Source organism: Pinus tabuliformis, chromosome 8, assembly GCF_031772625.1.
Source record: "Pinus tabuliformis cultivar Carrire ecotype Pingquan chromosome 8, CPIR1, whole genome shotgun sequence".
Classification (NCBI taxonomy): Eukaryota; Viridiplantae; Streptophyta; class Pinopsida; order Pinales; family Pinaceae; genus Pinus; species Pinus tabuliformis.
In genome coordinates, this window is record NC_142294.1 from 156,477,013 (window position 1) to 156,489,535 (window position 12,523).

Consider the following 12,523-nt stretch of genomic DNA (forward strand, 5'->3'; position numbering starts at 1 on the left):
TGTCAAAGTCGGAGTTGTTGCTGCTGCCAGTTGCTGCCAAGTCGAAGTTGCTGAGGTCGAAGTGCTGTTACTCTAGGTCGAAGGTTTGGATCGAAGAAGGAAGGGCTGACTTGGTGTGGAGGAGGTCTGTGTCTAGGTTGAAGAGTCTCAAGAAAAACTATTGAAGGAAGAGATTTTGACTGGGTTTTCCCCTAGATAGGGTTTTTCCCTAGATAGGGTTTTGCCTTGGTAGAGTGCCTACATCTTGTGTCTTGTGTTTTTGCAATCTTCATAAGTTCATACACATATAATTGGTAATTGCTTGATAAAATATAATACAACAAATAAGTAAAAGAAGCCAACATAATTCACAAATAATTATAAAAAAAGAGAAATCTAACCATAATTCTACTAAAAACACATCTAATTGATCAAAATACTCTAAAATTGCATAATAAATTTTTCCTAAATTTTGGGCCACTTGGGTATTGCATATCTAGCCTAGATCTAAATTTTAGCTTGCTGGATTTTCTCTGCATAACTGAATAATCAAATCTGAAATTTTCTGAATAACACACCTAAGAGGGCTCAAAATTTCAAATTTTCAGTTTTGACAAATTTTTCCAAGTTTTGGGTTTAATTTGGCACTTCTTGTAGCGTCAATAGTTCACCGATTTTCTGTTTTACTTACTGTCGTAACAAGTTAGATCAGATCTGATATAATTTTGAATATTGCATCTTAAAGTGGGTTAAACTCATAATTTACATTAAACAAAGTGTTGGGCATCTCATTGAGCATCTCTAGTTATCATAGGCTTGTTGTTTCTTGGGTCTACATTGGTTTACTCACTGCTGTCATAAGTTTCTTATTGCTGTCATATCATTCACTTATTGCTCTCTAAGGTTCATTGGAACATAAATTGCATAAGTGCTTTCATGGTTTTATATTCTTGTTGCTAATGTTGATATTGTGGAAGTAGCTAACATTGTGTTTTCTTTGTGAGTTTATATGCTATAAATTTCACACTTCGCATCTAATAAGCTCACTCACTAAAGCACTCTAATCATAACTTTCATTGGTATTAAGTATCTTTTGGGCATGTTGACATCTTGTGAATTTAATAAGCATCTTTTGATAAGTGGTATTGAAGTAACTTGTTTTAATCGGTGATGATCTAAATTGCATCTAAGTGTCCTAATTGCACATCTCTTATTGAAGAATACTGGCTAAGAACACTTGCTATCTTATTGTCTTTTCTGGATAATGGTCATTGGCTTATCATACTAAATCACTTGTAATTTGTTGCTCTATTGTTTATCTATTGTGGATCTATCGTTTTGAGCAATTGTATCTAGAGGATCTCTTGTTTATTATTGGCACTTGTATCATCGAGCAATTGTTCTTGTTTAAGGTTGTCTTTCAATACATTGTTAATTGCTCTTGCCATAAATTAATCAACATTAAGTACTTCAATCACATAAAAAATCTTAAATTAAGTCTCACTCATAAACTTACCTCCAATCTTAAAGTGTAGTTGCATTAATAACTTCCCTCCAAGCGTTCTTGGTTGATAGACTCTTAGGACAACCCTCTCTCATCTAGCTTGAGGGATTCAACCCTTCTTAGAGTTAACACAATGACCTTGCAGTTGTCAAAGCCACAGTCTCTGCAACGCTAGAGGCACTTGGTGGTTGGAACAAAGGGGGAGGTATCATTAATCAAGCCTTTGCTTGCTTCCTGTTGGCTTTCATCTCACAACCTACTCCGAAGACTATTTCTCAAAACAGTTAAGGGGAAGGTTCCATCTAGATTAGACATATAATATAAAATTAACCAAGATCCTTGCATCACACTTAGGTCATAGGAGTTGCATCTCGTATAGGTTAGTTAATCATATAAGCAGCGGTTGTCCATCCGGTAACTTGGTCATAATCTATAATAAGCGAGAACTTTTGACTCCATAAGATACTGGTCTCAATTCCAAGTCTAATCGAATCCTTAATCTTGCTAAATTTTCACCAAGCAGCTAGGCCTTCTTTCCATCATCTCATTTCCATAGGGACTACCCCCCATAGCTTGTTGTTGGGAGATAGCTAGAACAAAGTGGGTGGGGATCAGAGTGACAACCCCTGCCCTAAGCCGTTGTCTCGGTGCCTGTACAATTCAAGTGACAACAAGTCCTAACTAAGATTTAGTCACATATTTGGTTAGAGTAAATTCTGTACATTGAAAATGATCGGTTACGCAAAATATTTCCAGTGATTTGTTTTCTATTAGTTCACTATCTAGTTGACAATGGGTCCTTGCGCTGTGTGTGCTCGTTTAACAGGCTTGCTGGGACCTTAGTGACCCTACTAATTGGATATGTAAAAGGACCAAATGCATTGGTAAACGTGAACTGCTGAAAATTACGAGATTGCCATTTTGAGAATTGGATGATAAATACTACACCTAGGCCAAGGAGGCATATAGACTCTATGACACATGACCATGTAGTATGACATAGGTGCATATGACATGGGATAAATTGACCCTACAACCTTGATCACCCGTACATATCTAGATGCGCCCATAAACCATACAGGATGAAATGAGCTAAAAGTAGGAATGAATGGGACCGGCGATGGCCGAACATAATAGGTTTAGGACATCTCAATACAAAGACTCACATGGCCTACAAGGCTTTAGCTTGCATCCTTGGGCTTACAATGGTGTTTTGTTGTTATGCAAGGTGAAAAAATGTCTATATGTACCCTTGTTCAAATAAGGGGTAACAAGGTCCCTTCTAGAAGAGTAGATATACAAATCAGTGTTGCGAAAATCACGATATTTTCGCTGAAACGATTAAATCGGCTGATTAAATCAGTGATTTTTTCATTTTGAAAAAATCGTGATTTTTGTATTTTTTTAATTTTTTCTAGTTTTGCTGATTTTTCGCTGATTTTTACCGATTTTATCCCGATTTTTATGATTTTTCCAATTTCAGACCCTCGTCGATTTAATCCCCATCGCGATTTTCGCAACATTGATACAAATAGAGATTGAAATTCAGCTCATGACCATGACTAAAAAGCTCAAGCAGACTGACATTGTCAGAAAACATGTTGCAGAGTCTCCTCTTCACTGCACATTACACATGATGAACTAGTAAGTCTAACTTTGTTCAACGTACTCTTGATAGCTAATTTATGATGAAGCAATAACGAAGCCGAAGCTTTATGTTTAAAGGAATCAAAAGCCTTCCAAATGGATTAATTTTACCAAAACCATCTGCCCACAAGATCTTGAAGTCCCCCTTATATATTTAAGGCGAACCCTGGATCAGATGAGTGTTGCACCAAGTCATAAATATCCTTCATTTCATAGTCTATAGGCATAAATTGGCTTCGTAGGATGTTGCAGGAAACAACCCCCAACCAAGCATACCTAGATTGAAAACACCCGAAAATGCTGAAACACTACCAAGACGTATATATGGCATTTTCTGATTTCGAAACGCCAGACGGTAGGACCAATGACTTTTCAGCCCAGATTTACCTTGTTTTCTTATCTTTTTTGCTTGTGCAAGCTCACTCAAGCACCCATGAAGGGTGTGCGGCCCTTCTGTTGGTAAAATAAGTTCAATTTACCACTGAAAGTTCTTTCTAATCACTCCACAAATTTATTTATCGCACTTATTTATCTCTAATCAATCCACAAGCAGACTGACATTGTCAAAAAACATGCTGCAGAGTCTCCTCTTTACTGCACATTACATTGGCTGAATTAGTAACACCAACTTTGTGCAACCTACTCTTGATAGCTAATTTATGATGAAGCAAAAACCAACCTTAAGCTTTATGTTTAAAGGAAGCACAAGCCTTCCAAATGGATTAATTTTACCAAAGCCATCTGCTTACTAGATATCCAAGTCCCCATCATTTATTTAAGGTGAACCGTGCATCAAAGAAGTGTTACACCAAGTCATAAATGTTCTTTAGCTCATTATAGGTATAAATAGGCTTCCCACTATGTTGGAGGAAACAACCCCGAACCGGGCATACTTGGACTGGAAACGCTTGGTAATGTCAAAACATTGCCGAAATGTCTGCATGGCATTTCCTGTTTTGGCTCAAATCTGCGCTGTTTTCATAGTTGTTTTTGCTTGTGTGGGCTCACTCAAGCACTCAAGAAGGACGTGGGGCCCTTCTATTGGCAAAAAATGTTTAATATACGACTGAATTATCTCTCTAATCACTCCACAAAATTATTTATCTCTAATCAATCTATGCTCTAGTTTTGCTGAACAAGCATGTTGTTCTATTTTTGTTATTGAGGATGAGGATGACGATTATTAGGATATGTAATTGTACTTGTCTTTATCTCATGTTTTATTTCATTTTCAGCACATATAGGCATTCATAAAAGCTGATTTTGGATGTATAGCCTCATGTATAGAGGTTGATTTGGAATCTTGGATGTATAGCCTCATATATAATATTATAAAGGCTATTTTTGGGTTTTGCATTGGGAAGTCATCTAAGGGAATTAATATAGACATGGTTTTTGTTCTAAAATGTCATTTATGTGTGTCATTCTTTTTTCTTTCAAGATAGCGTGTTATATATATCTGATGTTTCCACCAATGTTTCCATTTTGGGGGGGGGGGGGTGTCATGTTTCCAGGTTTTTCTGTTTTGGAAACATGCAAATGTTTGCACGTTTCGTGCAACTTGGGGTTCCCACTTTGCCATTGCCAAGGCTTCTAGATAATCCCTTCCCCTTGCTTCTGTAATATATATAAATAATTGTCTAGAATCATACAATAAAGACTCATGAGAACAACCCTGTCCACACTATAAAGATTTTGAGCACAGTTAAGTGTCTTCCGAATATGTCATCATTGAATGTTTCATTGCAACAATCATTCTGGAAAAAAGGCCTTTCCAAGCCAATGTTTAACCCACATACCTTGAAGAGAGCACTAGTTGACCTTCGAACAGCTAGAATGTCCAGATTGGCAAGGAGGCTAGATCCCACCTGAAGGACCCTCAAACAACTAGAATGTCCAGATTGGCAAGGAGGCTAGATCCCACATCAACGACCCTCAATCTGCCAACTGAGAAACCCGGAGACTGTTTGCCAAGCTGTCCACATCCTCTTGAATGGAACCAAACCCAAGATCACAAAGACTTTTGCATTACCAATAATGTCAGCTAAAATGGGTATTTAGTCACTCGAATATGATGAGCCTATTGAATTTGATGATGCACTTAGCTTTGCCATGGAGTATCCTCTTCCACTGCCTTCATGACCCATTTTCCTGCAAGGGCTATCCTCTGGGCTTGGACATTAGGAAGGTTCACACCCTTTTGAACATAAGGTAAGGTACAAATGTCCCAAGCCACCAGAGGCAACCCTGTCACCCTGTATTGCTTTCACCAGAGAAAACTCCAGAGCACATGTTCTAAACCTTTGTAAGTCACTTTGAAAAGAAACAAACAGTAATAGAATGCTGCTAAAATTTTGTCCATAACTGTTATGCCCACAACAAGTGGCAAGTCAAGAAGAGACCAAACTAGAAGTGTTTTTATCAAATTTGCTCACAATCCACCTCCATTGATCTGCAAGAGAAACCCGTATGCTAAAGGGGATGCCCAAGTGCTGAATAATCACTTTAGCTCTGATACACTTTCACTTCATATTCAAGTTTCAACCAGTCAGGGTGGGAGAGGAATGGTGCTGTGGGGACGGGGGTTCCTCCTGGCAGATAAACAAAAACCTCAGTGAGAGTTAAATGTTGGGATCAGTGGGGTGCTCATAGTTATTTTCTCTATAAATAACTCTGTTTTCTGCCTACATTCCCATTTGCCTATTGTTTCAGACCACACATTTTGCTTAATTGCCCCTTCCCCATTATTTCCATTTTGTACTGGAGATGATTAATGCACTTCCTTCTCTTTCAATATTGTGTATTATTTTTACAGTCCTATTAGCCATTTAATTGTCCTGAGTAGACATTGATATAATTTGATTTGATTTAATTTAATTTCTCTACCTCTTGATCCTCTGATGGATCCCTTTGGAAAAAAAACATCTTTTGAGAAATAAATTTGCATTCAATTGTTAGAATGAATTCTAGTAATTGATACAATTTTTGGTTTGAAATCTAAAATGCAGGAAGACGATATTGAGGCTCTTCAAGGAAGAGATTACTCTAAAGTGAAAGTAAGTTGTGTTAACTCCTTTTATTTTGGTGAGTGAATATCTGGTTTTACATTGATACAATATGATATGAACTGTCCGTGCTGTTCTAAATATTTTTTAGCTGCAAAAGAACCGATTATGAAAACCTTGATGGATTGATTTCAAACTAGTAAAGTTGTGATTTAATTAAATTGAGACAGGATGCAAGTTTGCTCAGATTTCTAGTTGATATGAAGGGAGAAGATGTTGACAATAGACAGGCAAGCATTTCTTGTAATTTCAGTCACATGTATAATATCATGAGAATACATGGAGATGTTCTTGTTACAAACTTCATTTTGAATTTTGAATGTTCAGAAAGACAATGCAGTTAATTTTAATTTAGCACATATTTTAGTAGTTGATCTTTTAGTGAGTTCATATATATATGATTTCTAGTATTTGAAAGCCTAATTTTTATTTGTTCAGCTTAGAGATGATCTAATGACAATGTTAATTGCTGGGCATGAAACTACAGCAGCAGTACTTACATGGGCTGTGTTTATGCTTGCACAAGTATGTAACATTTAACTATTGATTGTGACATAGTTGTTAAATTCACCAGAAAATTTCCGATAACTATGATGAATTTATTAGCCTTAAGTTTGATAGTCTGGATAAAGACTAATTAATGAAATATTTGAATAATAATGGAATTCATTCGAGAGTGCTATGCCTGTCTTTGATGCTCTGAAATAATAGTTTTTGACTTTTTACATACAGAATCCAGACAAATTGGTAAAGGCTCAAGCTGAAGTCGACACGGTACTTGCCCAAAGAAATCCAACTTATGAATGTATTAAAAAACTGCAGTGAGTCTTCGAAACTTCCTTTTACAAATTGATATGGTAGTTGCATGTTTTACTTTATTTTGAACAACACATCTAATATTTTGCTATTGTGCAAAACAGGTTACTGTTAGATTTTCCAGAACCCAACACCTGGTATTTAATTCCAAGCAATAAATTACGGAACAAACACATAGCTAGATTCTTAATGAAATATTTAGCAGACACAATTAATGATCTGAATCACATGAATCACAAACAGGTTTCTGCCCAACAAATCAGTTCATCATTAATGAAACTTAGAACTTACTTGGGCTTCAGTTCTTGGATAATGTCCCAACTGAGTAAATATAGATTACAATACTTTGGATCTGATCCAGCAGATATGCTCTCTCTTGCAGATCTGGATCTCCAGCCCCTTTACACTCTCTCAGACCTAGTACATGCTCACTGAGATGCGGCTCTCAACCTTGTGCTATTGTTGTGTCTTTGCCTCAACCCTTGGGCTCAATTTATAACTTTTCTAAGCTAAGATCGACGACCAAAAGTAGCTCGTCATGTTAACTGAAGATAAGTTAACCTTAGTTAACTTTCTTATCTTTAGCTTTCTTTACATGAATTCAAATATCAATCATAAATTTAGCTTGCTTTATATGCGTATCTTATGCATGTCACATGCAACACATCTGCATGCATGCAACTCCACATTTAGCAAGCAACCCACTTGCACACTCCACATGTCGCATGCAATCAAAATGCAAACTCCCCATGTCACATGCAATCAACATGTATGCAAGCTCCTAAATGGGTAAAACGCAAGTCCTTCTAGTCAAGTAACAAGGCTAGAAGTACTTGCCTGAGCTACAAAAATCGACAATTACATCATAAATTCATCCATTTTTGGCCAAAGAAAAGGCACATCCATTCATCGTCCCTATGTAATAAAAGACAAAAAGGATGTTTGCTTTGGCTCCAACTTCAAGATAATCAATATCTTTCCTAAAATCTTCTATCTTGGTTGCAAACTTCACTATTAGATTGGATTTGGATGTAGCAATGTCCCTATATAAAGTGGTGTATTCCTCCATGTTGATATTTGTGTAGCGTCGAGAGGTATTCTTGCATGCCAAAGAGGTCTTCAAGTCGGCCTAAGAAAATTAAAATTAAAATTTATTTTTGGGGCACCAAGTTGGCCCAACTCATGAAAGGGTGTGTCCCTTGGGTTAATTTACCCCCATTCAACTAGTATATATAGATGATGTGACATCTCATTTTCTCCACCAAGCAAGTGAGTTTCTTCTTCATCTTTTTGAGGTCTCTTGGACAACTGCACGTGTGGAGAAAAGGAGGATGAGTTGACTGTTTGACTGAGTTGTTTCTCTCTCCATTTGATTGAGTTTGACCTGAGCTAACTGAGCTGTTTTGGGCTGAGTTTGACCAAGTTGATCGAGCTTTAGAAGGGCCGCACGTGTGTAGGAATCTGACTGCAGGAGTCGCAGGGCCGAAGATTGACCACAGGCTGAATGTTTGACTAGCGTTGACATCTAAGCATTTTGGTTGGTTAGACCAGTGTTGACTTGCTACTACTTTGACCAGGTTTTGACTGGTATTTGGATTTGTACTTGGCACACATTTTTAGACAAATTGGATTTGTAAACGTTGCTAAAGAATAATTTCTCCTAAATAAAAGTTGTTGGGTTTTCTCCCAAGGTTGGGTTTTCGAGGGTAAAAATATTTTGTTTGTTGTTCATGGCTGTCTTTCTATGATCTTTACTGTTTCCCCTGCATTTGTTGTTGATATTTTATGTGTATAATTGCTCAATGATATCAGTGGCATGAGACAAATCGATTGAAGATCACTAGGTAGTAATTATCAGATCAAAAAATTGTTTTCTACTGCTCACCTTGTATAAAATTCAACACCCCATTTACCGTGCACGTTTTCCATAGAAATAAAATGCCTATTAATATAATAGTATCCCATATGGATTTTCTTATCTGTTTAATCATCCAGATATCCATAAAGATGAGTCTATGCCATCATAGGGAGGCACAATTAATAAAGAACAATAATCTGCTCTAGATAGTTTGGGCTACCTTATAACCCCAAAAAAATTGATTGTTTTTGTTTTCTGGTAATTCACGCGCACACACACATATGTATATTAACAAATTACACATACACAAATGAAATGTAGAAACAAAGTTTAAAATTTTGCTAGAATTTAGAAACTAGAATCTTTACATGATACAAATTCAATCATACTACTAGTTAGTACTTACTAGTACTACATCAATGATGATCAAATGGGAAATGTTGTCTCAAAAATCTAGTAGGCCTCACAAGGTACAAGAATGATGTAACGGCCGGTCTAAACTAATCCACTATATAAAGTTTCAAACTTTATAATAAAACAAATGTGATGAATTTTAAATAATAAATTTATTTAAGTTTTATAAATATCATTTTTTTTTTTTAAACTTTATAAAATATAATTCTAAACTTCATAAAATATATATATATATATATATTAATCTTTACAAAATATATAAATTAACTTTATAAAATATAATTATAAATTAAACTTTGTAAAATATAAGTTAACTTTATAAAACTAAATTATATAAAACAAGGACCCTTATACAAGGGGGACGTTTAATTCCAACAAGATATATATCAGAGCGCACAAGACAGCAGGGAGAGAACCGCAATGCGTAGAAGACGTGTCGGGACAAGGGAAGGCGGTGGTTGCATGCTGGAGGGCGGCCACCGCCAGGCCCGTGGTTAAAACCGGGATTATGAACGGAGAAGGGGGGGAGAAATTCAGCAGTGAAACCAGAGGAGGAATTCAGCAGTGAGAGAGATTTGCTATTGGAAGAGCTTTAATCCGTCTGAGGTTCTGGGCACGGGGGACAGTGGGCTTCTGTGAGAAGCTTGCTGGATTGAGTAGCCAGCCTCTGCTCAATCAGGCTGGGCGGAATTGGTCTCCCTGGGTAATTGGAGCTCAACATCAACAGTATCGTCAACTGCACGGGAACAGTATCGTCAACTGCACGGGATCAGCTAGCAGTTCAGGTAAGTGCAAATTAAGTTTTCATGCTTCCTGTTTTCCAGTTTATGAGTATTTACATGTTTCCTGTTTTCCAATTTATGGGCATTACAAATGAATTGGTTGCCACTGTCACCTTAACACTCCACCTCTTGCTCTTTAGTGGAATTTCACCACATAGGAGGCTTCCCAATATGTATCACCTAAAGGATGTTCTAAGTCAATTAGTTCAATGTGATGTATGTGGATGGCTTAAGCAAGGTACTTCTTAATTGTATTAGGTCATAATTCTTTACGTCAAGGAGCAACGTACCATAAACTAAGCAAAGAAAATAGTGCTAGAGGCTTAGCGTTTCAAGATATGGTTCAATAATAGTGCGTCTAGGTAGACAAGCACAAAGAAAAGGTTTACTTAAAGGTATGATGAACAATAGGAGATGGTAAACCTTCAACAGGCCCTAAGGTGAAGCCTTGTATAGAACTATGGTTTATCAGGGCACTAAATTGCCTAATGTTGATGATGTCATCCCTGATGAGACAATTTCTACCATGAACAAAATTTTCAGTTTGTGAGGTCAAGCAAGGTGAAAAAATGCCAAATTAGCTCCAATGCCTCAATGGCTCAAGCCTTAGTTGAATTCAACCTGTGCCCTAGCACTAGTGGCTTGCCTTGAAGGGTTGAAAAGTTAAAGAAAGAGGAAAAATGTAAGAGTTTAATGAATTTGATCATCAATGGGATTCCAGTGCCGTTCCCTACTTGGGTGATGGAGTCTTAGGGGTTTAAACCATACAAATATCAAATTCATGCATGGAGTAAGGGGGAAACCCTAGTTTTCATTTCCAAACCCTAGCCCTCTTTTTATGAGGGGAGAAACTAACTAGAAGAAATGCTCTCTAATAGGTCTTCTAGTTCCAAGGAAAATAGATTAAACATGCAACAATTTACTAAGACTTTCCAATAAAAAATTGCATTTAGAGAAGGAACAATAGAAAACCATAGCAATATTCCATTACATGTAAAAAAATAAAAGATATGCAATAAATACTCACAAATTTTCCAAGGAAATGCCTTCTTTCAATCCCAAAAAGATGTCTCCAATAAACAACCTAGTCTACAATAACAAAAACTCCACATAAGATCACATCTTCACAAGTAGCGAAATTACAAGAGGTTAAGTTGAGCTCTTTTAGAGAAGTTGAAATCCACAAGAGTGATGATGGAAAATGAATGCAGTGATCCTCCTTTTGTAGGAGCCTATCACTTCCATTGATTCAACTAGAAGCCCCTAAAACAAGTTTAATATTGAGTAGACACAAAATAAAATTAGTTACAAGGAAACCCAATAGCTCAACAAATAAAATATGGCAATAATTGCCCACACATGTGAGCCATTAGCCCTCAATCAGCATGACATCATGCCCTTTTGGGGCTCTAAATGCTCCAAATGTGGAATGGAAGGTTGCATGAGTCTTTGAGCATCATGATCTACCTCAATTTGAGGAAGGGTCCTCAAATCAAGCATGAAAGCATCTCCATGTGTCCAAAGGCTAGCTTTGGGTGCCTCAGGTCATCTCTATGGGTGTTGTTGCACTCATTTTCTCACAAGTCCAAGGAAGCAGTATACACAAGTTTTCAAAGTTCAGAATCGTCAGCCAACAAATTGTTGTATCATTGTAAAGCCAAATTCTGCAAGTTGTAATGTATATGACTAGTATGACCATTTAATTTTGTAACAACACCTAGGTAAGCCTCTGATTTTGTCGATGAATTTCATCCTAGGAGGTTTTTTAACCTCACCGCATTAGGTGTGTTTTTAAACACGAATAATCGGCAGAACATTTCTTCCAACTTAAACCCCAAAGCTAGGGTGGAATTCATTGACAAGGTTTTAGGTTTGTTGTTGGAAATACTGAGAGGGGGGGGGGGGGGGGGGGGTGAATCAATATTCCTTAGGAATTAGCACTTTTAAATCTTTTCAGAGCAATAGTTAATTTTCAATTATTATTAATGTTTATGCAGTAATAACAGTGAATAAAAGAACACAATAGGCACAAAAATTTTAGGTGGAAAACCGCCTCCGGGTCAAAAATCACCGAATGCTTTTGTAATAAATTCTTTAATCTTGAGCCCCAACTAAAATGAAAGCAACAACTTCTTAGAATTCTAGAAAAACATTCTTCTCCAGCTCCCATTGGAAGGACGCCCCAACGCCCTGGTTTCTTTAGTAATCAACTGAATGGATGCCCCAACACCCTAGACCAACCTACCACCCTGAAGTGTTCACAGGGTCCAACCTATAGGCGATTTCATGCACCTGCCTAGCACATCTTTGCCACCCTATAAAGAAAAAAGTAAATACAAAAGTGTGGACTCCCGTACCAGGGACAATGATCCACGTTACAATGATATTACAATGATTTTCACTAAACACCCAATCACGCTATGACCTGCAACCTAGCCATGACATCATCCCAACAGAG

The 12,523-nt window shown here is 37.1% G+C and overlaps 1 protein-coding gene across 1 annotated transcript in view; it reads left to right on the top strand.

Annotated features, from left to right (window-relative positions):
- CYP97B3 (cytochrome P450, family 97, subfamily B, polypeptide 3) overlaps window positions 1–12,523 on the top strand; it is a 374,464-nt gene that overhangs the window by 181,116 nt on the left and 180,825 nt on the right. Inside the window, exons 7-10 of the mRNA XM_089371882.1 lie at window positions 6,139–6,186; window positions 6,366–6,425; window positions 6,634–6,720; window positions 6,928–7,016. Coding sequence (XP_089228008.1) covers window positions 6,139–6,186; window positions 6,366–6,425; window positions 6,634–6,720; window positions 6,928–7,016 — 284 coding nt within the window. The remainder of the gene's footprint in view (window positions 1–6,138; window positions 6,187–6,365; window positions 6,426–6,633; window positions 6,721–6,927; window positions 7,017–12,523) is intronic.